Raw genomic sequence first — 27889 nt, 5'->3', positions numbered from 1 at the left:
TTTGAGAGAGAGAGAGACAGACAGAGCAGGAGCGGGGGAGGGGCAGAGAGAGAGAGGGGGGAGACACAGGATCCGAAGCAGTCTCCAGGGCCTGAAGCCACAAACCATGAGATCATGACCTGAGCCAAAGTCAGGTGCTTAACCATCTGAGCCACCCGGGTGCCCCGCCATCTTGAAATTCTCAATAACGTTGGAAAAGAAGAGCCCCACATTTTCATTTTACATTGGGTCCCCTGGACGAGGTGGCTGGACCTGAGAGTGGCTGGACCTGAGAGTGGATGATGCACCGGGAACCCCGAAGGTCCAGGGTCTTGCTGCCTGCAGAGGGACCCGAGGAGCTGGACCCGGTCCAAAGCTCTCAAGGTGGGCAGCGGGTGAGGTCTGCAGCCCAAGATTTCTTGGTCATAAAACATTTGACCCTTGACCCATGGATCTGTTGACTGGCTTGCCCCTCCCTGCACTTGTCCCCGAGGTAGACTGCTCCTACCTTTTAGGATGACCAGACTTTAAGTTGGGATCCAAGGCTTTGGGTCCCAGCTATTGCCTAAGCCATTGATCCAATTAGCCCCTTGCACTGTCCCTGCCTCAGTGGGGTCCCGGCCACCACGGTGGACCTCCTTTGGGGCCTGATACGGATCCTTCAGAAGGGACCCTGGTGCAGGACCCCACACTTGGCCCCTTATCATTTCAGCACATAACACCTGGCAGTGACATTATCTGGACCTCTCTCCCCCTCAAACCTGCTCCAGGGCAGAGGCTGCTCATTTGGCCCAGCACCCCTGCTCCTGGCACATGGCCTCCAGAGCAGCTCGTTCTCAACAGACGTCTAGGGGACATTTTACAGCCTTTAGAATATGGACTCTGAGCCCAGCCGGATTCCGGTCCCGGTCCTGCCACTCACCAGCTACATGGCCTTGGGCAAGGAACCTCTCCCTGCCTCAGTTTCCTCATCTGTAGACACATAAACAGCATGACAATAGTACCTACGATGTATGGTTGTTGTGGAGACGAAGCAAGTTAATATGTATGTAACGAGCTCAGAACTGCACAGAACACCTAGTAAGTGCCCTATGTGTGCTGTTATCAGTGAATGAATGAAACTAAGTGCATACCCACTGTCCCGCGTTGTGTTGAAATGTATTTGGGCTGGTCTTTCGGATATCATTCATTCATTCCCTGAATGCCTGCCGGGTGCTCGCCGTGAGCCAGGCACCGTGTGAGGTGCAGGGGATTCAAAAGGTGAGTGAGATCCACCGGCTCTGGGAGGGCTCACGGTGGGAGGGTTACCGATGGGGTAAGCCAATGTAGCTTCTGGGATCTGTTACAGGGGTGAGGCTGGGGAGACTGGGGAGGGGTGCGGGGAGGAGGGAGTCATCCTGCCTCAGGTGGGGCAGAAGGAGCCCCAGAGTGGAGGTGACACTGTCTGGGATCCTTCAGCTTAACGCCCAGGTTGGAGTCAGACACTTAGAAGTTCAAGTTTTTCCTTTTTCTTTTTTTTAATGATAATAGAAAATGACAAGAGTAACGGTGCTAACAGTCAAAAGGGCACGATCCCACAGCCACATTTTGTACATCCATCAATCACGGTTAGATATTTTTAAGCAAAAGAACACACTGAAGGCCTCCGTTAAGAAATCGCCTTTTCACTGTAGTAAAAGTTAGTGACCTCGTCGCGAAACCCAGGGGGGTTGAGTAGCAAAGGATTACAAGAATAGTTAAAATACCTTTCTATTAAGTAAACTACTTACAGGTTGATTATGAAAACGTCAGTAAGACACAGAAACGTTTCCGGTTCTCTCTGCGTGAAGAGTTGGGACCCGGAGAGCGGCCAGTTGCAAGAATAAGGTCTCTGTAAAACTTTAAATAGTAGAAAGTGTTCCTACGCCTTCAACTGGGGGAAACGGGGTGGGGCACGTGGAAAAGGGTCAAAGGCAAGGTAAGACGTGGGTTTGCTCAAAGGCTGTTAGGCAGCCCCTCCGTATCCATCCATCCCTTCTAAGCTTCCCCCCCTCCCTCTCCCCTCCTCAGCAATGCTTCTCAGATGCATCGGTGAGCGGTCAGGTCCTTCAAGGTCCCGGAGACCAAAGTTACGGGGACAAGTTCAGCCCGACCCTACCATCCCACTTTGTAGGGTTTCCTCTATCCAAGCGGAGTCTCCCCGCGAAAACCCGGGACGGCGGGAACCGAGCGTCCACGGCGACACAGAAGACTTGCTTGACTGTGGATCACTGTCCTTGGACGGGACTGTCTGAACTTGGGGCGGCAGCAGCCACGATCACTGCGGTTGCCCAGAGGAGCTCTGATTTATGCCATGACTCACAGACGGGGAAACGTGGAGCTTTGGAAAACACCCATAGTTTTGGATTCAGAGACAGTATGGCCTAGTGCTGGGTTTCCCCGCCTCAGCACTGTTCGTGTTTTGGGGTCAGATCATTAATTCTTTGTTACTGGGGGTGTGTGTGGGGGGGGGGTTGTTCAGCAGCACCCCTGGTTCTAGCCACCTGAGGCCAGTAGAACACCACCCCCACCAAGTTGTGATAAACAAAAATGTCTCCCGACATTTGTCTCCAGGCCAAAGGTCCCCTGGAGGACAGAATTTTCTGAGGTTGAGAACCACTGGCCTAATAATGTTCAGCAACTTTGCTACATAGATGCCCTGGGCTCAAGACCCCGCTCACCTGCCGACCAGCCTGACCCGGCAAACTCTCCCCAACTTCTCCGACACTCGGTTTGGGACAGACACTGGGGTCACTTGGTGGCTGCCTAGCCACATGGAGGGGGCTCGGGGAGGAATAAGGGCTCTGGATTTCCCTAAGTGCCACAACATACAAGTTCCCTGCAAATCTACCTTGTCGGGATTTACTCCCGAGGCAGGAGGGGTCTCAGACCTCCCTCTGGGGAGGTGGGAAGTCAGCCTGCAAAAGGACCCGGAAGCAGAGAATGAACCTTATTATGCAGCAGAATGGACTGTTCTGGGCACGCACACGTCTGCACCTCGGCCTAAAGATGGGTGCAGGGTTCGTCCCAGGCACCGTGCGGCCCGTCCAGCCTCTCCAAGGGCTTCCTCTGCCTTTGTTGCCCATCTTGATAGAACATGATGCCTTTCACAGTGACTCAGAACAAACATCATAGACTTACATCCCAAAATTTATGTAGCCGATGTTACATACCTTCGACCATTCAGTCACACTCCCAACAGCTCCCCTTTTCTCACTGGGGGAATCGCTCCTCTCTCCAGTCACTGTGGTTTGCACTATTTTGTCCCTTGTCGTACCCCCCCCCCCCCAAAAAAAAAGGGACAAGAAAATGCCCAAGGTCTAATCTCAGAAGGGACTTTCTGGGAGCATCTGTTTAATTCCGACCACCTAAATTTCTTGGAGAGGCTCCTTTTTCCGATCGGAGATTATGAACTCTGTCCCTCTGGGCTCGCAAGCACTCAGCTCAGCCAGCCTGTCCTGCGTCCCTGTCACTGAATGACTGAGGCCAGGGGCCGGTGGGGCAGGCCAACACAGAACATTCAGGCTCTGACTGCCCCCTCTGGCCCCCTGAGCACAGCTCCTTGGCTGTCCCGGGGTCACGGCAATCCAGCCCACCTAGGACTTGCTCTGGCGATGGTCAAAGGGCACTCGCCAGGACATGGTGCAGGGGCCCGGTAACAGGTGACAGCATGATGCCTGTCCTGGGGCTGGGGCTCACGTCCAGGGCCACCCCTGCAGTCCCCAGTGAATGCACAGCACGCCGGGAGGCGGTGCCCTGGACCAGGCAGCTGGACACTTGCCAGGTCTCCATTCAGTAACCGTGTGGCCCCAGTTGCCCTTCCAAATATTACAGATCCTGATGGGAGGCTCTCTGATGCCTCGTGACCCCTGTGAGCTTCTGAGACTGATGAACACGTGTGCACTCTCCTGCCCCTTTCCAACACCTACACTTGAAAGTCTGCTATCCGGGACCCACACAGCCCCAGCCTCAGAGCCCCCCGTCCTGGGATGGTCCCTTCCAGGGAGCTCCCCATAGAGTACATGCATGCAAGGAGACACAGGGTTAACTACTCAGCCTGGAGAGCCAACAGGGTTGGATCTGAATCACAGCTCTCTAGATGTGGGTTCTCAGGCACATTAGCCTGGCCTCAGTTTTCTCAGCAGAAGAATGGGACAATGACTAATGTGTACTTCTCTGCACCTCACTTTTGCCCCCAAGGGGTGATTTGAGAAGTGAATGAGATACAAACAGAGCACAGCACAAGGAAAAGGTGCACAAGAAGTGACAACAGTAAGGATAATAATTATTAATAGTTACCACTATTAATGACGAAAGAAGGTCATGCTGAAGAAGCGTGACATTTGTCTGGAAGGAATCGGGGAGCACGGCAGACGATGGTGGAGTCTTTCCAGTCTCCAGGGAGGGATTCCCACATATGCTAGTGGTCTGGCCACATCCAAGCTTTCCATTTAGAACAGGCTGGAAAACGGCCTACTGCCTCTCCAACCAAGTGGCCTGCCCTCCTAACTTTCTCCCTTGGATCCCGGGGACCTTAAGGGAGATATAACTGTCTCTCTCTGCGGGGGTGGTTAGGGGAGGTCAGGGGAGTATCGCTTGCCTCTTAACCTTGACCTCATGGGGAAGGGAGGGATGGCAGCGCGATCATCTTGCCCAGGCCCACACGGGAGGTGGGATGCCCTTGGGATGCACCTGCCTGAAGTGCCTTCTGGCCTCTCCTCCAAAGCTCTGGTGACGGTGGCTCAAGACCTCCTAAAGCAGGTGTTACTCTGTTCAGTGAAGTGTCCCACATACAAACAAACACAAGTGTGGGACACCTGTGGCTTGCAGGGGGGTGATGGGGAGACATGGAAGGCCAAGCATGAAGAACATTCTAGCAAAGGCAGGACCTCTTCCCTGAAGAGCAGTTACTGAAGAGGCAAGCCCCTTCTTTCTCAGCACTGGCTCATCGAGTCAAGGTGGGCTCTGGGGCCAACGTCACCCAGGAGAAGCCAGAACGGGAGCTCTAGCCTGGGGTCAGCGACAGCAGCCTCTGTCCCTCCTCCCCGGGACAGCCCTGGGGCTCGACAGAATGACCGAGCCTGGGCTGGAGCCTCTCCCGCAACACAGACCGTCCCACCTCTCCTCGGCAATCCCGGCGGTCGGCACCTCACTCCTCGTGTGGGCCCTCTGTCGGACTCCAGGTCTTGGCCGGGGTCCTTCTGCATGGTCCAAGAAAGCTGCTCTCTGGAAATTTCCACAGCCACATAAAAAGACGTGTGCTCAACTTTAGACAGGAGAGCAGGCAACAGGGACTACCATCCCTGAAGCTTGAGCAGAGAGCCGGCAATGGGCAGGGGACGAGCGTGCCCCGTTCTGAGGACGGTCAGACTTCTACCTGTGGAAGAGGCCAGAGCCGGCCCACGCCACGCGATGACATGGGACCCCGGGGAATGGCCTCTGTAGACCCAGAGCCTGGTTTAAATGCGCCCTGCAGGTGCCAGCGGCCGACGGCGGCATGGTGTGGCAGAAAAGAGGCTGGCTTTAAAGCCGGATGGTCCAGACTCAAATCCCAGCTTGTCACCTTCGTGCTGTGTGGCCTTGGGCAAACTCCTCTGAGCTTCTGGTTCCATATCTGTGTACTGGAGCCATGAGGCCGTAAGGTAACCGTACGGATTGAACGTGTGCGCGTGAGTCTAGCACGGCGCCTGGACACGATGCTCACCCAGTGCCTCCTGCCCGTTACCCCACATCTAAGACAGAACCCAGCTACGTAGGGCAGGAGGGACAGGACAGCACACTCTCTGGCTGGAAATCTGTCCTTCACCCTTCATTGGACATTCACATGCACATCTATCCTCGTTGTTGAAGTGATGGTGGAAAAAACACACGCACAAAGAAAAACACCACAGGCGACTGAGACAGAGTGACCCTGAGCAAATCACTGTCATCACAGAATGCGAAGTTTGGACAAGATGGGCCCTAACGCTCGTGGCCTTGTGTCTGTGGCCCTGATGCTGAACGGAGAGAAATTCTTGAAAGTTGAATTTAACCGGCGTTTACGCCAGAGGGGAAGAAAGCCTTCGTGGGGGGAGATTCCTGTGCCCAGAATTATCCAGAAAACACCCGGCCTGCCAGGGCTCTCCTGGATACCAGGTCTTTCTTAAGAGCTGGGGCCACACGCTCCCTTCCTACCCATCACGGGGCCCAGAACCCTCTCTCCCCTGCCCTCGCCACAGGCCCTTTGGGGAACAGGGAGAGGTCGCCTGCCTCTTTTCGGGGCTGCAGGCTCCCCCGAGGACGTGGGGTCAGAGGGTGAGGCATCAGGACGTCTGGGCTGGAGTGACCTCCTAGCATCGCCTTGGACCTCTGGCTCTGGACTTCCTCCTTGGGTTCTTATGAAGACATGGGTCTACAAGAAAGACCTTGCTCATGGGGCGGACATGGGGGCCTGAGACAGGGAGGGGTCTGCTGGAGAGGCAGTGGGGGTGATGGGCACGCGACAGCTCGCCACCCAGCCCGGCCCGGCCCTGTGGAGAGCACAACCCTGTCCGTGACCCCGGAACGAGCCCAGGCAGAAGGTCCCACATCCCTTCTCCTTCTCTGCAAAGGTCATTCCAGCTCTCTGCGCTCATGGCCTCCACTTGAGCCGAAGCATTTACGGACGCGTGCGTGGCTGCGGTGACAGATGTGGCTCGTAAGAGTTGGCGGCCGTCTGGAGGTCGGGCCGGTAATCCCGTTATCACAGCGGCTCAGCGCCAGCCTCCCAGACGAGTGAGTGGCTGCCTCTGGACAGCTGAGACGTCCTTTTGCCTGTTATCAGGAACATTCATTTCTCCTGAGACCACAGGGACACATCCAGCCCGTTTGCAATGGTCCCCAAACGGTACTACGGCTTCTTACCCAGTCTTTCCAGTTTCTCAGCCATGGAGGACGGGGCGTATGCCATTCATTTTCTTTTGTGTGGCACAGGGAGACAGTCTCGCTTGGCCCGAGGGAGCCCGCAGGGGAGCCTCTCCCACTCTGGTCGGCACAGGGGTGCTGCCTGGGAAAGGGAGAACCACGCAGGGGCCTCTCCTAAGGACAGAAGAGCGAGCCCTTCCCCATGCTGCCCCGTCCCCACGGCATGTCCCATCACGTGGGGGTTCCCTTGCTTGCCAGGCCCCCCTCAGCCACTGATCTGGAAGAACCCAAGGGGACTGACCCAGACGGAGTGCAGTCATGCCCTGCGACAGAATGCGGGAGCCACGCCGAGAGTAAACCGCGGGGGTCTGAGCACCCCTCCTGCCTGGCACACAGCTTCCAGAACCTCTGGGCGTTCTCCCCCAGGGCAGCTGAGAAGCAGGAATTTGCTTAAGAGACTGCTTTGTGGGGGGCTGAGAGAACCCTGAGCCCTGAGCCGAGTCAGGAAATGTCCCTCCTGCTCTGACCCCCCCAGGAATCTGCGCTGTGACCTCCGGGCGTGGTCACATCCATCAGAAGATCAGGTGTGTGTGAGCCTGCCATCTAAAATTCCGTGATTTCTCAGAGAGGAAAGCATCTTCGTGCGGGTGTCTGAAGACGTGACTACTCAGCAGATCTAAAGCTTAAAGGCGCTTCTTCTGGTTTTAAAAAAGAAGAGAAAGTCTGTCCAGCAGATACCGGCCCCCCCCCACCCCACCCCTCCGCCCCAGGAAATCCTACCCGTCCTTGGGTTTCCTGATGCATCTGGGTCTTGAAAGGGGACACATGACTGGTGACAGAGGTGCCCTCTCCAAGTCAAGTGGGAACGTTCTATGGCGCAGGTAACCACAGCCAATATTCCAAAGGGCCGAGTGGGAAACCAAGGCCGTTCCGGGAACGCTCCAGTTCTGAGGGCAGCTCCTTCCTGGCACTGGACACACCAGGTGTGAAAAGTTGGCATAAAAACAAGACACGTGTGGGATTACTTCCCGCCCGCCAGCGATCGACCATGTCCGTATTTCAAACCTGACTGGCTGTTCCTTTGGGTCTCACGTTCCTGGAATGCAGTTTCAAGAATTCCCCAATTTGCTCCTCCAAGGCTCTGCCCCGTCCCGCCCCCAGAGGGGGCTGGAAACTCACACTCCCATGTTTTCTGGATCAGCTGGACCACAGCATAGAACGTGGGCGATCGGGGCCGCTTGGGGAAATTCCTGACGCAGGGTGGCTGACCCTGGTGCCGCGCCCCTGGTCAGAACTCCCGGCTCCAGAACGTGGGCACAGCCCAAGGCCAACGGCGACAGCGCTCTGAGCAAAGCCTCGCCCTGCTGCGAGCGCCGCGCGGGGTGAGCCGGCCTGGGGCCCGCGGGCACCCCGAAGCTCAGAAGGTGAAGGCATACACCACCCCAACCACCACGATGTTCCCCAGTGTCGCTATGATGGCAATCCAGAGTAAGACCGCGTCGTTGGAGGACCGCGGAGGCTCCTCCGGCTGGCCCTGGCCGTTGGACGCCGCATGGACGTTGGTGGAGGAGTTAAAGAGAGAGTACTCCGTGCTGAAGTCCTCGTTGGGCGAGTCCATGAAGGCGCCTCCCATCATGGGTAGCTGCGGAGAGGGAGAGAGAGAGTTAGCTGGGGCCCACGGGGCTCTCCTTGCGTTCGCTATCATTGGCAGTGCCCATTTTCACCTATAAAAGTTAGTATTGACAGCCATGCCTGGAGGCAAACACCCTCATGCCCATTTCGCGGATGGAAGCATCAAGGCGCACAGCAGTGGGGGGAGTGGGGGGGGTGGGGGAGGGCAGCCCACCACGGCTGCTGGCCATCATCGGGGATCACACCAGCCCTCCAGAAACCACGCCCCATCTAAAGGCCACGCCCCATCTAAAGGCCACGCCCCATCTAAAGGCCACGCCCCTTCTAAAGGCCACGCCCTCCACACCAGCCTGGATTGTAAATCTTCCTCCCTCTTCTCATTGTGAAGTCATGATGCTCAGCACAGAACATTACGGAAACAGTCGAGAGGATAAAGAAAAAAATGAAGAGTCCGCCTCCCCACTTTAGGACAATCCCTGTCAACGCTGCGATATTTTCTTTTGAATCTTTTTTCTGTGTGAGTGTGTACGTGTGTGTGAGAGGCAGAGAGAACGTGTTTAAACGTGCGGTTTTACGCTCCTGTATAAAAGGTCCACTGAAGTACCATTTTAACCGTTGTATCCTATTCTACCACAAATACAAGCCATAATTTAACCATTCCCCTATGGTTGGCGATTTAGGAATTTCTTTTTTTTTTCTATTATAAAATTTGTCTTATGTTTATTTGTTTTTGAGACTGAGAGGGACAAAGCACGAGCGGGGGAGGGGCAGAGAGAGGGAGACACAGAATCCGAAGCAGGCTCCAGGCTCTGAGCCATCAGCACAGAGCCCGATGCGAGGCTCGAACCCACGAACCGCGAGATCATGACCTGAGCCGAAGTCGGACACTCAACTGACTGAGCCACCCAGGCTCCCCTTTTCCCCCCTATTATGAATAATGCACTGAGAAACATCCAGTACGTACATCTGGGGGTACAAACATGCTTGTTCGTGCATTTTAATTTATTGGGGGTGGCCTCCCAGCTGTGGAACTTCTGAGTCAATGTGGACGGATACTTCAGAGCTTCTGGTGCACAGGGACACATTCCCCAGAAGAGCAATTCTTCTTCCCAAAGCCTCGCACGTGAGGACGCCAGCATGTGGGCACCCCAGAGATCGGAGTAAAGGCTCCAGGCTGGGGGTGGGGAGGTGCCGACCCTCCACACAGCCACGGAGAGACCCCTCCCTGCTTCAGCCCAGGAAACCGAGGTCCAGGCCTTCCAGATCACTCCAAGGGCTGATGTGCCTTAGGTTCCAGGGTTGGCTCAGGCAACTATTAGGCCCATAGTGTTTGTTTGTTTTGGATGGCACCCGAGTGAATGAACATTGGAGCCTTCCTTCAATACACATTTCATTTAATCACTCGGCTAACCTGTTGGAGGTATCCCTATATCCCCCTTTCACAGGTGGGTAAGCAGAGGTCAAGACTGCAGTGCTGTTTCATGGTGGAGTCAGCGCTGAGAGCCAGTCTGGCTATGGAGCCCGGTGCTTCCTGCCCTGCACGCAGCTGCCCCGACTCTGGGGTCTGACTCCACGTTAGGGCTTGGAGACGTAAAGGTCACTGACCCCCGGAAGACTCGGGCCACAGGGGAGCAAATCGGGGGCCATTTCACTTGGCCGCTCACCTGACAAATACATATGAGGGGTGTATTAATTAGGTGCCCCAGTTCCTGACTCTGGATACAGTGGTGAGCAAGACAGAAGAGGCCCCTGCTTTCATGGGCCCACACTCCAGCCGGGGGATGACCCCGGAGGAAGATGGAGAGGGAAGACGAAAGGCAGAACATCTGCTTGGAATAAGCCATCAGGATCCCCACGGGGAGGCCACCTTCAGGCAGCTCTGTGCTCGGCCCACCCGGATCCCAGAAGCTTCTATGGGCTCAGAGGAGCTCGGTGTTACATCCGTAACACAGCTCTGTCCTTTATTGGGGTGGGGACCCTCCAGCCGTCAGCCTGGGGATGTAGTAACAGGAGGGGGACTGGGGATCTCAGGACAGGCCAGGGGCCGAGCCTCGGGGGCCAGTGGTTACAGGGGCGTGTTCACGGTGCAGCCTAGAGCTGCATTTACATACATGTGCGTGTGTTATGGTTTAGCAGGATGTTAAATTAACATACTGAGTTAAATTAACACATTTAGTATATGTTAATGACTATAATGATGAACGCAAAAGAAATCACAGTTGACATACATTCTATGAAAAATACAACTAAGCGGTTCAGTAAGAGAGCTGTGACCTCCCTTGCCCCCAAGCAGGTGACAGAGGGGATGGGCTGCAGCCGGCTCAGGCAGAGGCAGCCTAAGGGGGGCTGAGGGGCTGGTGAAGCAGGGCAGCCCTGGGTCCAGGGCCTTCCCATTAAATCCATTCCTGCTTTAGAACTCAGCCACCGGTCCTCTCCACTGGAGCCCTCCTTCCCGCGTGCCCCCAGGACCCCATCCTGTCCTCGCGGCCACCCGTCCCAAGACCCAGTGGCCTGGAAGCTCCGGGAGGCCGGACCAGATCTGCTTACTCTCATCACGGAGTCTCTGGAGCCTTGCACGGGCCTGGCACACGGTGGTGCCTAATAAATGCCTTTTCACGGACTGACGAATGACAGCCTCTCTCAACTGGGACAAACAGATGTCACTGCCAGGACAATGGCGTGTCTGGCATGTCCCCCTTCCACCTGCCACCTGCCAGGTATGGAGGGCGGCGGGGTCCTGCTGCCCTCCCTGGGGCGGCTGGCGCCCCAGCCACCCCAGGGGGCCCACCTTCTCTAGTGTCTTCCTCTGACCGCCCACAGCGGAAGCAGGGCTGAGGTGAGGCCACGGACACTCTCTGCTGGTGGCCTCTTAGCGAGGCTGCGGCCAGGGCGGGAAGCTGCACTTTCTGCCTCCCGATGCGCCTCCCCTGGGCCCGCTCTACCCCACAGTTAACCCACATCCCAGCGTCCCCACTGGCCACCTGTCCGTCCCTCTCCCCCACCCAGGGCCCTGCTGGGTTTCCGGGCAGACCCCACTGCCAACCGCTCTCCCATCCTGCTGCGGCCTCGGGGGAGGCCTGTGCCCCCCTCGCCTCTCTCAGGGAGCACCAGCTCAATGGGTATTTTCATCAAATCCCTGGAGAAAAGGGGGAAGGTGGTGGGAGCTCCTGTGGGGGGAAGAGAGAGCAGCCCCAGGCGGACCGGCCCTGCCCGCCATCGCCACCCCCGCCCGGCGGCCGCTGCCGTCCGCTGGCTCTCGGCCCAGCGCCCCTCCACCCTGCACCCCTTCCTGCGCGCTGGCCCCCTGCACGCATTTACTGTGCCTGTGTCAGCTTCCCACGGCGGCCTTAACGAGTTACCACACGCTCAGTAGCTTGCAGGCCTGGAGGTCGGACGTCTGGGACACGGGTCTCACTGGCCTCGCTCAACGTGTCACCTGTGCTCCTGCTGCACCCAGCTCCCACGTCGGCCCGTGGCCCCTTCCTCTGTCTCCCAAGCCTGCAGCGTGGGGTCCTTCCAAACTCTCTCTGACCCTCTGGCTTCCCTCGTGTGAGGACCCCAGTGATCACACTGGGCTCAGCCGGATAAGCCAGGATCGTCTCTGATCGCAGGGCCCTTGACCTTCAACACACCTGCAGAGTCTCTTTGCCCTGTAAGGGGACGCACCCAGAGGCTCACCTAACTGCAGCTCGGGCTCCCACTACCAGGGAACTCTTCTTGAAGGCAGGCATACGACCTATTCATCTCAAGCTCCCTCAGCCCCCTTCTTAACACAGACAAGGTGACGAGTACGACCAAATGGAATTAGTGAACTGAAGTCAGCAGAAGCCTCCCCCCCACCCCCCGCCCCGGCCCCGGGCTTCGCATCATAAACCTGGTCCCAGAGACCCCAGCGGCGGGACAGTGCCTTCTCCACGGGGTGAGCCCCCTCCCGGCCCTGCACCTGCCGTGACAGTCAGCTCAGCACGGCCGGCGTCCGACGGATGCTGCTACCTCAGAGTGTGGGGCCAAGGGCGGGTTCTGGGGCTCAAAAGACTCAGGGGTGAATCCTGCTTCATCACGTGTAACAGAGCTGGGGGGGAGGGGTAGTCCCTTAACCCACTTGCCTGTAAGTAACGAAGATAATTCCTTATCTTCAGTGGAGGCAGCAGGATTCTTGCAAGGAGGGAATAAAATCAAATACGATAAAACGTGGTGCACGATAGTCACTCAGTAAATCCTCATGCCTCTCCTTTTATCGTTCTTGCAGAAATTCGGAACCAGGAGCATTACACGCATCTCTTCTCCAGCTGCTGAAGCTGAAGGGAGGGGATGGGGAGCCTGGCATCGCCAGTCGTGTGCATTTACGCGATCAATTAATCCGACTCTAATCTGCAGGTGCAGCAGGCAGCCCCCCTGCTCCCCAACTTATGTTTAGGCCGAGAGGCGTTCCAGGTTCGGCCAGCAATGTCATTTACTCCCTCTGTCTCGGGTGTTTGGTTCTTCTTCTGATGTTGTTTTCCTTTGTAAAACAGATTCTCCATTCTAAGTGCCGGGACAGACACGAAAACAAGTCTCAATGGCAAAATCTCGTGAAGAGAAAACAAACAGACAAACAGAAAGGTCAGCCTCTACTGCATCATTTGGAAGTTGGGAAGAGACATCCGGGAGGACTCATGGTCAGAGTGAGGGGTGGAGGCTGGAGTCACCCCAGAAGCAGGTGGTCAGAGAAGCATCTGGAAGGTCCCCTGGAGATGCTGCCCCCACACCCCCGGGGGCAACGGGGCCCTTCTCACACCAGTGGGCAGGCGTAGTCCCTGGCCCCCTGGGAACGGAACCCTTGGGTGAGGTTTCGAAACGATCATTATTAGATATTTCACCTGTTGCAATTCGACGTGGGTGTTAAGGCTCCTAAGTTCAAACCCTGCAGAAGAGAGAGGCCCACGGAGGCAGAACAAGAACCTGTGTGTCATGTTGCTGAGTCACAATCCCAATCAGGATGACACAGGGCAGGGCAGGGGCTGGAGGAGCAGGGGGCTCGTTTCCCCATCAGAGGAGATGGTCACGTCCGGGTCAGAAAAAAAAAAAATCTGTTGGCTCGTGGAGGAGGGGACACCAAGACAGGTCCATGTTCAAGGTCAGTGTTCTCAATAAAGGCCGTGCTTCTTGATTGTAACTTCCAGGAAGGCAGGGACCCTCCCTATTTCCCACAGTATCCCCAGTGCCTGGGACAGAGCAGGTGCTCAAAAAATATTTGGTGAACGAACGAATTCCAGAACCATCAGCCAAGACTTCTGAGGGCAGGTTGAGAGTCAGCCTAGAGCCAACATCTCCTGGTTGGGTGTTCCAGGCCCATTTCTTAACCTGTCCGAGGCTCTAGATTCTCACCAAAACACAGGGAGAACACCAAACTGTCCCGTTAAAGGGGGCTGCGAACAGGTGCCATATGCTTTCTGCGGGGGGAAAGACAGGTCACAGGAGAAACTCAGATACCCTCCTTGAAATTAAAAACATGCCTACAGAATACTCTGTATTATGCATGGATCCACACATACGAAGTCAAGGTAGGAACATGAATTGCGAACATACGAGTCAGACTCACCATGGCTGTTGCCTCAGAGAAAAGGGTTGGGGGCAAAGGAGATAGGTTTTGTCTGTCATACTTTATTACAAGAAAAGATGAGCAAACGTACTGAAATATTAAATAGCTTCTTCTGGTCACTGAGCATATGGGTGTCTGTTACTTTTTGGTATTTTTATTTATTTTTTAAAGTTTATTTTATTTATTTTGAGAGAGAGAGAGAGAGAGGGAAAGAGCGTGCGTGAGCAGGGGAGGGGCAGAGAGAGTGAGGGAGAGAGAGAATCCCAAGCAGGCTGTCAGCGCAGACTAGGGGCTCAGACTCACGAACTGTGAGATCATGACCTGAGCTGAAACCAAGAGTCGGATGCTCAACTGACTGAGCCACTCAGGCGTCCCACTTTTTGGTATTTTTAAACTTCTAACATTAAGAGCAATGCTTTGAACACTGGAGTAGGCCACAGACGAGGTGGTTATGATCACCACCGCGGACCCAGCGGCTCTCTGAGGCCAGGGTCTGAGGCTCTCTGAGCCTCCAGGGTCCCGTCCCTCAGCATTGGAGTCACTATGTGGCACGTGGGAGCCTGGCATGGTGTGGAGGGGTTCCAAGAGGGTGGGCTGTTGTGGACCTTGGCCGCATAGCAGAGCTGCTCCAAGGAGGGGGGTTGGCCCCCAGGTCCCCATCTGTTCCTGCTGAGAAGAGGGAGGTTAGATAAATCTCCCCCAAGCTGGGCCTCTCCAGAAGGAAGGAACAGAAAATGCTTTCAAAAGGAAATCTTCAAAGCCTGGTAACCAGAGGTGGTTCTGGCAGATGCTTCCTGAATAATGCCCGGGCTTCAGAGGAGGGGACAAGAGAGACAAAGAGCGTTTGATGCGGGAGGCTCCGTGCAGCGGGCTTGCGGGCCACATGCTGGTTCCACCCGACCCTCCTCCCTTAAAAGGCCATCCTCGGGGCCCCTGGGGCATCCCTGCCCAGACACAAGTAGGATCTGATGCTCCCGGGCTGTGGATTTCAAAGTTAAATTCATACGGGGGTAAGAAGGGTAAAAAACGTTCGTATTGTCCCCGTCCCCAGGGAGTGGTGGCACTCTGGTGCTGCTCACGGCCGGGACACCTGGGTGCTGGTCCCGCTGGGGCCCTGTTGCCCTCTCTGAGCCTCGCTTACCAGGGAGAGGCTCGGGTGAGTGTTCGCCAAGGCCAAGCCCAGAGCTCAGGAGCCCTCACCAGACACGGAGAAAGCCAGGGTCAGGTGTCAATGGTCCTCACGTGACAGCCCTGTGGCGAGGGCTGGCAGACAGGCCCTTAGAGAACATCCTCACCCAGTTAAATCTGAATTTCAGACAAACAGCAACAAAACCAGTTTCTAGCGTGAAAAACATCGCATGGGACATACAGCAAAATATCGTACTGAAGAATTAATCCGACGTTCAGGTTTAACTGGGCCTCTTGCATTTTTATTTGCTAAATCTGGGCAACTCTGTGTGTGGCCACGCGGACAGCTGCCATTTCTGAGTTTGTGTAAGGGGCCACGCCCTCAGTTTCGTCTCCCCAGAGCCCGCCATCTGCGGTCTCTGGGTGACCTAGTTCACTGGAAAATTCCAGGGATGCCTCTGGCCAGCCTGCAAACGTTATAAAGGTAATTTCTCTCACTACTAACTTCAGGAATGTCTCTGTGGTCCAGGTCCCAGGGCTGGCTACACTGGGGGTGCCATCCATCCATTCGCTACCCATCCGACAAACACCGATGGCCTACTCTGAGCCTGCAGGTGTTAGACAGACACTAAGGACGCCTGTGACCTCTGGCCTTGGAGAGCTTCCCTGAAAGGAATACAGACAGGGGCGCCTGGGTGGCCCAGTGGGTTGAGGTCATGATCTCATGGTCCGGGAGTTCAAGCCCCGCGTCGGGCTCTGTGTCGGAAATGCAGAGCTGTGTGACACACAGGGCAATAAAGTTGACAGAAACACTGACCCTCACTTGGAGGGTTAGGAAAGAAGGCCTCCGGGAGCCAACGAGTACCCCGGGGAAGAGGGTGGGGAAGGGATCCCCTAATTCTGTGTAGGAACCTGCACACATTCTGGGCTCGCTCCGTGTTGTGCAGGCACGTGAGGGCCCCACAGAAGTGTAAAGAAGGCTTTGACAACGGAACTGAGACGGAACGCTCTGTCCAAGTCCAGATGCGCCCCTGAGAGGCGGCTCTGCAGCCCTGAGCCCAGCAGCATCGGCAGCGGCTTTCCGGTCAGGCCGATGCTGGGACCACCGCCTGCGGAAAGCGGGGCAAGAACCTTCTGAAAAAAGAAACCTCCACGTGGTCCTACGGACTGACACATTCTACCAAACGTGTAAGGAAGAATCATACCAATCCTACATAACCGCTTCCAAAAAACAGAAGAGGGAAAGGCACTTTCCAACTCTTTTTATGGAACGCTTCCCAAATCAGGTTAATGATGCCAGCCCCACCCTGCTACCAACATCAAAGATATGGCAAGAAAGGAAAATTGAAGGGCAATATCCCAATGGAGCATAGACAAAAAGCAGACAACAGGCATTAGCAACCCGATTCCAGGAACACATAAAAAGAGGATGTATTTTCTGTTGTCTGGGTCGACATTTCGAAAATCAGTTAATGTAATTCATACCCTGACGGAAGTAAAAACAAAACAAAACAACACATAATCATACCAATAATTGCAGAAAAGTCATCTGACAAAATGAAACACCCATTCATGGTAAAAATTCTTAGCGAACTCAAAATAGAAAGGAACTCCTTATATCTGACAAAGACCATCTACAAGAGCAAAAAACCACCACCACCACCAGCACCAGCAAAAAACAACTGAGGGCTAACATCATACTTAAAATATTTAAAAAATCGGTGCATCGGGGTGGCTCAGTGGGTTATGCATCTGACGTCGGTTGAGAGCATGATCTTGAGGTTTGTGAGTTCAAGCCCCGTGTCGGGCTCTGTGCTGACAGCTCGGAGCCTGGAGCCTGCTTTGGATTCTGTGTCTCCCTCTCTCTCTGCCCTTCCCCTGCTCATGCTCTGTCTCTCTCTCTGTCTCTCAAAAATAAATAAACATTGAAAAAATTTAAATATGAAAAGAATCAATTGTATGTCTATAGTCAAGCAATGAACAATTAGAGTTTTTTAAAAAGTTCCATCTAAAGAGCACCAAAAAATTAAAGCACTACATATAAATCTAACAAAATGTGAACATGATCTGAATGCTAAAACAGCAAAATACTGATGAAATAAATCAAAGCATAGCTAAACAAACAGAGAGGATAGTATGGTCATGAACTGGAAGATTCAATATTGTTAAGATGTGAATTCTCCCCCAACTGATATAGAGATACAATGCAATACCCGTCAGAATTCTAGCAGGCGTGTTTGTAGATACAGACAAGCTGATGCCAACATATGTATTCCAAGGCAAAGGACCAAATATAGCCAAAAAAAAGAGAACAGAGTTGATGAATTCACAGTAGTACTTTATTTCAAGACTTACTATAAAAGCTACAGTTCTCAAAAAAGAGTAGCACTGGCAAAAAAAAAAAAAAAAAAATACATAGATCAAGAAAATAGAACACAGGGTCCAGAGAGATAGATTCACATAAATATGATTCATTCAGTTTTTAAAAAATCACAGAGAAATTCAATGAAGAAAGGGCAGTCTTTTCAACAAATGATACTAGAACACTTGGATACCAGTAAGCAAAAAATAAAAATATAAAATGTCCCTGGAACATGATCTCTTATATAAAAATTAGCCGGGGCGCCTGGGTGGCTCGGTTGGTTAAGCGTCTGACGTCGGCTCGGGTCATGATCTCACGGTTTGTGGGTTCGAGCCCCACGTCGGGCTCTGAGCTGAGAGCTCAGAGCTTGGAGCCTGCTTGGGATTCTGTGTCTCCCTCTCTCTCTCCCCCTTCCCTGCTCATGTGCTGTCTCTTTCTGTCTCTCAAAAATAAATAAATGTTTAAAATTTTTTAATGAAAAAAATTACCAAAAATCCCCATCCTCATACCTTATATAAAAATTAACTCAAAGTGGATCATAGACTTAAATGTAAACATAAAAGTGTAACAGTCTGAGCCTTGCAGTCCTTTCCGTGCCCTGGGTGACATCAGCGGTCCCGATGCACAGGCTGGAGCTGAGACCCACGTGCAGAGCCAGGCCGGTGAGGCTGGGCCCCAACCTAGGTTGGCCTCTGAAGCCCGAGCTCTTGTCACAGCCCCCAGATTTTCCTGCGTGTGTGGCAAAGGCAGATAGGGAAACTGAGGTACCTGGCCTACTGCAGAAGTCACTGTGACATCTCCACAGGCTGGCTGAGGGCTTAGGACCCGAGGACGTACTAAGTACCGTGACCGTTCTGTCTCCTTGTGGCCACTCACACCCTTCCCTCACCCAGAACCTGGTCCTAGACCTACACTTAACCAAAACTCTCCCTGACTTTCCAGGGCCAGCTACTATTCCTGGAGCCTTCCCTCGAGGTTTCAACTTCTTCTGGTTCTCAGAGCATTTTACCTGTGCCTCTCCTACCATCTCCCCGATGCCAGAGCACCACACACAGCATCCATAAGATACGGTATACACACACACACACAACACACACACACACACACACACACACACACACACACACACACTGCATGCCGCCTTGGGTTCCTAAGTGCCTTGGAGAGTTTCTTTCTCTGCACCCCATGCAGCGTCCAGGCTTTTCATACAGAGTTCCTTCATACATTTTAACAGGAAGGAAGAAAGAAAGGAAGGATGGAAGGAAAGGGGGGAAGGGAGAGAGGAAGGTAGGGAGGAAGGAAGGGAGGGAGGGAGGGAGGGAAAGAAGGGAGGGAGGGATGAAGGAGGGAGGGAGGAAGAGAGGGAGGGAAGGCTGGGAGGGAGGGAGGGAGGGAGGAAGGCAGGAAGGCAGGCAGGAAGGAAAGAAGGAAGGAAGGAAGGAAGGAAGGAAGGAAGGAAGGAAGGAAGGAAGGAAGGAAATTCTGATCCAAGGGCTGGCACCCAAATCCTATTGCTTTGGTTAGCACATAACATGGGTAAGAAGAACATTTCTGATCAAGGAAAAGGACAGTCATGTGAAAGTCTTCAGAGTGGGGACCACTGCCCATCCCTTGCCCCCTGGGGCTGGTCTCCCACTGGATGTCTGGGGCTCTCACTCCCACAGATGGAGTGGTGCCGTCCGCCAGGGCTGGGGCAACAGGCACCCCCAGGCCCCACCAGGCGACAGGACTTGGGCCAGCTGGCCAAAGGCCAGGGGTCCCCACTGGGCAACGAGGGGAGCGTTAACGACTCAAGCAGAGTGATTCAGCAGGTCACTGGGGTTTATGCCGCCGGGTCCAGGGGAAGGTTCAAGGGGGCAGGGGTTTGTTCAGGCCGCCTCAGAGTATGAGGAAGTCCCTTTATGATGCAGGCATGAAGGCCACATGGCCACTGGGTGGGGAAGAAGCAAACCACCTCACAAAACAGAGCGCGCACACCCAACAGATGTGCAAATGTGTGTTCACCACGACACTTGTACACACGTCTGTAGAGCATAATTTGGAATAGCCTCAATTTGGAAACAGCCCAGCTGCCCATCAACACTAGGACAGATACGTAAATCGCCATGTATTCACATAGCGGAATTCTACACTAGGAGAATCGTGAGCCACAATTATGCGCCACGGCATGGAGAAACCTCACAAACGCAACGATGACCCAAAAAGCTCACGCAAACAAGCACCTATCAGGGGACTGCCTTCACTTCAGTGGTCCTCGAACTGGGAGTAATTCTGCACCACCCCCCCCCCCCCCCGGGGACTTTCGGCGATGTCCGGAGACATTTTTGATGGTCACAACTGAGGGGAAGGACGTGCTATCGGCAGCTAGGGGGCGGAGGCCGGGGATCCTGCCACACGTCCTATAGCACACAGGACAGCCCGTGACAACACGGAATCCTCCGGTCCCAATCCCAAGAGTGTGCCGACTGAGAAATCCTGAGTTTTATCAAGGTCAAAACCGGGCAAAACTAGTATCTCGTGTCAGATTCAGCCTAGTTGCTGTGGGAGGGGTGAAGCCTGGGAAAGGAGCACGCGGAGTTTTGGGGTGGGGGCTGGCTATATTCTGATCGGAGACAGAAACACATCAAGTTGGGCGCTGTCCCGTGCGTCTGTCCTACTTCCAAAGCTGTCCTTTAAGAAGACAGAGGAACAGCCAGGCTTGCACAGGAGTCCTGACTTTGATTCAGATGACTCCTGAGACAGACTTTCTGCTCGGACTGTCCATACCTCTCGGGACATTGCTTCCCCGTCTCTGCGCATCAAGCAAGGCTCAGAGCGAGCTCGCGCGTCTGCGGACGAAGAGCCCCGACGTGGCCATCGTTAACCCACACTTGTCCTAGCTGGCTGCCGAGACCCCGCGGGCCCCAAGAATGGAGACGTAAAGGTGGGGCGTCCTGAGGGCAGAGGCCACAGCACATCATCAGTTTGGATCCTCAGGTCGGCCAGTGGCACAGCTCAGTGGCTTTCATGAATGCCTTCAGCGAAAACGGACGCAGAACCTGCCTCCAGAAAGAGGTAAGGACTTTGGGCCCAGGGTCCGTGTCTCTGCTGGTGAAGGACAGGAACGGGAAGGAGCGTGTGAGCATGCGAGCTTGTAAATATGTGGGTGTGAGAGGCAGGGGCAGAGACAGCATACGCAGGAGAGAATTCGTGAGCACAGGTGAATGAAACTCTGCCATCCACACACCAGGTCAAAATCGGAACCTGGGTCTGCTGGTGACACGCCTCAAGTGTCTCCTCCTCTCCGAGACCTTGCATTTCTGCAAATAGGGTCTGTGTTTTATCTGCCAAAGGCTTTCCCACAGAGCAAGATAGGAGAGGCTCAGACAGTGCAGAGAGCAGAGTGAGGATGTGACAGGTGACCGGCTCGAGGGAGAAGGTGGGCAGCATCCATTACCAGCGACCCAGGGAAAGGGCAGCGTCACGGGACATTGATGGGGAAATCAGTTATTTTAAGAGTAAGTGACCAGGTGAAGACGGGAGGGTTCTGGGCCCCTAGAGTTAATCACCGAAGGCAATGGACCATCCTCTAAGGACAACCAGAGTGCCCTCCGGAGTGGGGGGAACCTTCTCTCATCAAAGAGCCTATGCCCCCTGGGCTCCTGGCCCAGCTCCGGCTACCGGTGGCCTTTCGGCCAATCCTCCTGGCTCAGTACAGAAGGCAACTCCCATTCTGAGAGCAGGGCTCTTGGGCGTGGAGTCTTAAGTGGAAGCAGGACGCCATCCTGCTGTGAGTTTCCTCCCTGGGACCTGGAATGTGCTGGAAGAAACGGTAATGAGCACAGGTTTGAAGACTTCTCCTTGACGAGAGGTTTGTGCTAAGGACCCCATACAAACTTCCAGGTTGTAAAAACAAAGGTCAGCGTGCCACAGCCTGGGAAGAAGGACCCCCAAATAAAGAGAGCCATTCCCTCTAAAATGGTAACAATTATGTCCTCTAAAAAGTAAGAGAGGCAGCATTTCATGGCATCTAGCTCAACATCCTCAGTGCCCTTCGCCTCCGTCTCATGCCTAATTTATGAAGGCCGTGGTCATTCAGTCTCTGAGCCCTGGCCTCTGAGGACAGTGGAGGAGGCTGAAACCTTCAAAAGCCACCCACGTGCCCGGGCTAGTTGCCCTGGCCCCATGTTGGCCATCACGTGTCCCTCTCATGTCACCTTGCTTCTATTTTTTTAAGTTTATTTATTTTTGAGAAAGAGAGAGTGAGCGGGGGAGGAGCAGAGACAGAGGAAGAGAGAGGATCCCAAGCAGACTTCGTGCTGTCAGCACAGAGCCTGATGCAGAGCTCGAACCCACAAACCGTGAGATCGTGACCTGAGCTGAAATCAAGAGTTGAACGCTTAACCAATTGAGCCAACCAGCTGCCCATGTCACCTGGCTTCCTGCCCATCTCCTACCTGCCCTGGTTAGAGAGAATGCCTCTCAAGGAGGTGGTATTTCCCCATCTTACAGATGATAAAACCGAGGCTTCAATGGATGAAACCTTCCCAAAGTTCCAAAGCCTGAATTCAAATTGCCTGACTCTTATGGGGTTCGTAGCAATATTCCAGAATAATTATTATGGAAGTCAACAGTCTGGGTATTATAGGGTTCCTGGCAACATTCCAGGGTGATCATTACAGAAATGAACAGTCTGTGTATTATGGGGTTCGTAGCAATGTTCTAGGATGCTTGTTACAGAAATCAACAGTCTGAGTATTAGGGGATTCGTAGGAATATTACAGGATGATTCTTATAGAAATGAACGGGCTCTACCATGTCCCAGTGCTCAGCGCCTGGAACATACAAGGTGTAAAGGTGATGAGGCGCCAGGGGACAGAAACTTTCTACAGAAGCCTGATGTTGAGGCATCGCTGAGGAACGTGCCTGGGTCCTGCCCCCCGCCCCCCACCAGCTGGGGTTCCCGACAATATCCACACGCTTGTTCTCCTGGAAGCAGAAACGAAGACTCAAACACGCCCCGCTCTGGTCTCATTCAGAAGCGGGAAATCCTTTTCTCCTCCCTATGGGGGCATCGGCAAGCGGCTTTGCCTCCTTCTACAGACGCGGAAGTTACAGAGCAGACGCAACGCCCCCCCCCAGTCTGTAGGGAGTGTCCCGACCCCCGGCCCCAGGCTTCAGGCCTCCAGCCTACCATCACTCAAAGGAGCATCCGCCCAGACCCCAAGCCCGGAGAGCCCTCCCACGAAGTCACCCAGCCCCAAGCCACTTTGGATGGTGTCCCACAGAGAACTGGCCTCCAGCTTGGCTATGTCGTTGAAAGAGTGCAAGGCAGAAGGCAGTTCTGTCCTCCCGTCAAACTTACAACACACAGCCAGCGGCCCGCCCGTCTGCCTCTTTCTGTATGTAGGCTGGAGGTCAAACAATATCGTTGCCTGATGTCAACCCTTGCCACTCGTGTTGGCTGATGTTGACAGCATTACGTTGTATCTCCTTTAGCATCCTGGGACGGCAATGGGTCAGACCCCATCCCCCATCCCCCACATGGACCACACTGCCCTCCCTGCTCCTCCTGGACAGGATATGCCAGGTGCTTACATGCTGGAGAGTTTGTTTGTTTTTAATTTTTTTAAATGTTTATTTATTATTGAGAGACAGAGAGAGAGCATGACATGGGAGGGACAGAGAGAGGAGACACAGAATCTGAAGGGGGCTCCAGGCTCCGAGCTGTCAGCACAGAGCCCGACGCGGGGCTCGAACTCACAAACCACGAGATCACGACCTGGGCCGAAGTCGGACGCTTCACCGACTGAGCCACCCAGGCGCCCCTGTAGAGTTCTTAACGAAAACCAAAGTGTATGACATAATAATAAAAGCGAATATTTATGGAACGCCTGCCCCACACCAGATACGGGCTGGGCCCTTTATGGGCATGATCACATTTTCTCATGAACAGCCTCATGAGGTGGGCACCATCACCACACCTATTGACAGGGCAGGAAACTGAGGCACACAGTGAAAGGAGGGTGGTGAGGCATCACCGCACAGTCCTCTCTGTAACCCCAGTGAGTGGACACCCCCATGTGCCAGCATGGCCCGGACAGGGAGAGACACCTCTTCTCTCGTTGGGCATCTAAGCTGGCCAGGAAGGCAGAGGACACATCAGTGACGTTTGCAAAAGTGACAGGGCACAATGACATCAGGCCGGTGCTGAACACACGCCGAGAGCTCTTAAAGCAACGTGTGTTTATTTCGGTGCCTCCCTCAGTAGCACTGAGCCACGGCGACACCGATCTCATTTAGCACCCCGGGACGGCAATGGGTCGGACCCCGTCCCTCCACCGCACAGACCACACTGCCCCCCCGCCTCCTCCTGGACCGGATATGCCAGGTGTTTTCATGTGGCCACCTCGAATCTCAGGCCGTTGCCTGTACCCTCCACTGCCTGTGGGTCCTCCCTCTGTGCTCGCGTCCTGTCCCGAGCCTCTCCTGAGCCGGCCAGCGGGAATGAGCGGTAACCCACCCGAGGAAGGGCTTCACGGTGTCGCCTCAGCCTCACACCAGCCTAGCAGGAGGTGGGTGACTAGGGGCTCAGGGAGGTGCGGTCGTTTCTCTGAGCTTGCACAGCTCTAAGTAACTGACAACTCCACATCAGCTGACTCCTAACCCTTGTCACTGCAGGCTACGTCATGGCGTTCTCCACCGGGATGGCGTGTTAAATTGTTCCTACAACTGATAAAACATTTCTTACGTTGCTTTGTGTTGTATTTATTGCACTGCACGGTACTTATTGTATACTTGTATTATATTATGGCACATTGGGTGATATAATGTTATATTATGTTACAGTCAGCTGCCTACTGGTCTGTTAGGTTACATTACATTACGTGACATTATGCTATGTTACATCGTGTTTAAAAATAGTTGCAGTGACGTTATGTTATTTTATGTTGCATTAGGTGATGTTACGTTACATCACACTTAGCTGTGTACTAACATCACATGAGAGTACGTTGTGTTATATTAAGTTACATTATGTTACAGTGTGCTGAGTCCTTATCTTTCTTAGGGATTGTGATCTTGAGGACAAGAACGGAGTCTAATGTCTGAGTTCCCAGTGCTTAGCACATCAACTCGCATAGAGTATTTTATTTAAAAATTTTTTTTAATCTTTATTTTTGAGACAGAAAGAGTGCAAGCAGGGGAGGGGACAGAGAGAGAGGGAGACACAGAATCTGAAGCAGGTTCCAGGCTCTGAGCTGTCAGCACAGAGCCCGACGAGGGGCTTGAACTCATGGAACGTGAGTTCGTGACCCGAGCTGAAGTCAGACGCTTAACCCACTGAGCCACCCAGGTGCCCCTGCAGTGTTTTATTTTAAAAAATGTGCTCCATTAGTGGCTGTGCATTGTGCCGTTTGATACGATATCTACGTGGCAGCTGATGTGGTTCTACTTGGGACTGAACATGTCTAGATCCAGGAAACCCTAGGACCCAGGAAAACAAGGGTATTTTTGGAAAGCCTCAGAGCATCACAGAATTACGAGGAAAAAGCAAATTCACCCTTTTGAAGCCGTTGCCATAGAAACTCAGCACCACGCAGCAAGGGAAAACACTGGCTTGTCAGAGCACACATCATCTTTGATGACCCATAATGGAAGGAACACCTGCCTTGGGGGACAGAAATGTCAGAGACAGGTGGTCTAGGACTCCCAGGACCTTGCCCTTCACAGTGCGTCCGTGGTCCTCAGTGCGAATCAGGGGCCCCCTGCTTGTTCTGAGAACCTCGAGGGGAACCAGGCAAAACCAAGTGGGGATGTTGCTGTCCTCCCTGCTGCACCTGATGGCCTCCTCTCCAAGGTCATGGCTCCCTGGGGTGGAGGGGTCACCACACGTCTGTTGGTTCAGCTAGGAGAAACTCCTGTCACCGTCACTGGGTAGAAGCAGTTCAGCAAACACAAAACAATGGGGGATTTTTTTAAGTCTTCCCTTAGGGAACAGCTGGCAAAAGCGGTCACACATTAGTACCTATTCTGTCCCCAACTTACTCACTACGTCTTCAGAATGATTCAACAGGAACAGTGGGCCCAGTCCCCTGTGTGGGCCCACATCCTCCCGATCATACTAAATTCCCTTTCGCCCAGTGGAATAGAGTTTCAGGGCCTTGGGGTGAAGGGTGGGAAGTTCGTCCAATTGTTCATTCATTCCCTGGCTGAACAAATGTGGATTACATGCCAGGGAGACCGGCTGGAAGCCAGAGCGGCAAAGCGAAAAGCCATGTGATCTCTACTTTGGAGGAAGAGAGCGAAAGAGAGGAAAAGAGAGCAGGAGGAGAGGGAGAAGAGGAGAGGGGAGGGGGGTGGAGAGGAGAACTAACACATGAAATTAATGGGAGCACAGCATCGCTCCGGGTCAGGGAGTGAGTACATCCTGGGGAGAAGGGAGGGGGGCAATGACATACCCAGCATGTTGACTCCCTCAGCAGACCCTTTGGGATCTTGATTCATTCTTTCTTTCTTTCTTTTTCTTTCTTTCTTTCTTTCTTTCTTTCTTTCTTTCTTTTTCTTGCTTTCCTTCCTTTCTTTCTCTTTCTTTCTTTCTCTTTCTCTCTTTCTTTTCTCTTTCTTTCTGTCTCTTTCTCTCTCCCTTTCTTTCTCTCCTTTTCTTTTCTTTCTTCCCTTTCTCTTTCTTTCTTTCTCTTTCTTTTCTCTTTCTTTTCTCTCCTCTTTCTTTCTTTGTCTCTTTCTCTCTCCCTTTCTCTCTTTTTCTTCTTTCTTTTTCTTTTTTTCTTTCCTTTCCTTTCTCTTTCTTTCTTTCTTTTTTTCTCTCCTTTCTTTCTTTCGGTCTCTTTCTCTCTCCCTTTCTCTCTCTCATTTTCTCTTCCTTCCTTTTTTTCTTTCCTCTTTCTTTCTTTCCTTTCTCTCTTTTCTCTCCTCTTTCTTTCTTTCTGTCTCTTTCTCTCTCCCTTTCTTTCTCTTTCTTTCTTTCTTTCTTTCTTTCTTTCTTTCTTTCTTTCCCTTCTTTCCTTTCTTTTCTTTCCTTTCTCCCTTCCTTCCTTCCTTCTTTTCTTTCTTTCTTTTTCTTTCTTTCTTTCTCTTTCTTTCCTTTCTTTTCTTTCCTTTCCTTTCTCCCTCCCTTCCTTCCTTCCTTCTTTCTTTCTTTCTTTCTTTCTTTCTTTCTTTCTTTTAGGTAAGGAAAGACCTTAGCTGAAAGTATTTTTGCTGTAAGTGGAGGGGTGACTATTGCAATAAGGAAAACTTTGGATCGTTTTTTAATCTCCCTTCCTCTCTACCACAAAATCATCTTCGGCAGTAACTGTGACAAGAGACGACACCACAAGGCCAGACATCACAGCAGGTGCCCACCGGGATCTCCAGGGGAACGTTTTTAAAATGCCAGAGTCGGGGCGCCTGGGTGGCTTGGTCGGTTAAGCGTTCGGCTTCAGCTCAGGTCATGATCTCATTGTCCGTGAGTTCAAGCCCCGCGTCGGGCTCTGTGCTGACAGCTCAGAGCCTGGAGCCTGTTTCAGATTCTGTGTCTCCCTCTCTCTCTGCCCCTCCCCTGTTCATGCTCTGTCTCTCTCTGTCTCAAAAATAAATAAACGTTAAAAAAAAAATTTAAAACGCCAGAGTCTCCTCCTACAGAGGATGTCCCTGGTGAATCTGCTGCACCCCTCCTCCACAGGGACACCTGTGGCAGCAGGAAGAAGAGAGATACGCGCCCCAAGGGAGAGAAATAGTAGTGTCCTAGGAAGCTTCCAGAAGGCTTCCATGAGGGGTGTCCCCTGAGACGGGTCCTGATGCATGGACAGAAAACCCGCCAGGCAGACAAAGGGGGTTGTCTGTTCAGTCCCTGCTGACATTGGGAGCTGGGAGCTGGGGGAGTAGCACTCTCTCCCCATCTTTTGTCGGCGGCTCTGGCTACTGTCCGGGAAAGCCGGCCGTCGTAGACGCAAGCCGCCTGGGACACGTGCAGGTGTGTTCACAGGGGTTTCTGCCACTGCCGGGTCAGAAGCCAGAGGGAGACTCTCCTCCTTCAACTGGGTTCGGGAAGCCACGTCACAGCCCCCTGCCTGTCCGTGGGAGGGAAAGGCCAGTGTGTTGTAAAGAAAACAGGGACAGAGAAATAAAGGAGGCTGGTGCCCTGGGCATAGTCCGTGCCAGAGAGAAAAAAAGCTGGTCCACAGGGCTGGCCTGGAAGAGACCGGCGTGGAAAAAACCAAGGGCTAGGAAAGCAAATAAAGATTGGGATACAACTTTCGTAATTCCCCCAAAGGACCTCACAGTCCTGTTCCTCAGGGTAAGAGGGCTTAAAAAAATGTTCTTTAATG

At 53.4% G+C, this 27889-nt stretch overlaps 1 protein-coding gene across 2 annotated transcripts in view; it reads right to left on the bottom strand.

The window, feature by feature from the left end:
* Positions 1–2448: 2448 nt before the first annotated feature.
* Positions 2449–27889, bottom strand: part of CUNH14orf132 (chromosome unknown C14orf132 homolog) — a 56543-nt gene continuing 31102 nt past the window's right edge. For both annotated transcript variants that reach the window (XM_019462196.2, XM_019462195.2), the window contains one exon: positions 2449–8521. In XM_019462196.2, coding sequence (XP_019317741.1) covers positions 8297–8521 — 225 coding nt within the window. In that variant the 3' untranslated portion in view covers positions 2449–8296. The remainder of the gene's footprint in view (positions 8522–27889) is intronic.

Source organism: Panthera pardus, unplaced genomic scaffold, assembly GCF_024362965.1.
Source record: "Panthera pardus isolate Hobbes unplaced genomic scaffold, ASM2436296v1 HiC_scaffold_24, whole genome shotgun sequence".
NCBI classification, from domain to species: Eukaryota; Metazoa; Chordata; class Mammalia; order Carnivora; family Felidae; genus Panthera; species Panthera pardus.
Note: the sequence above shows the minus strand (reverse complement) of the source record. Positions and strands in the feature narration are given on the sequence as shown.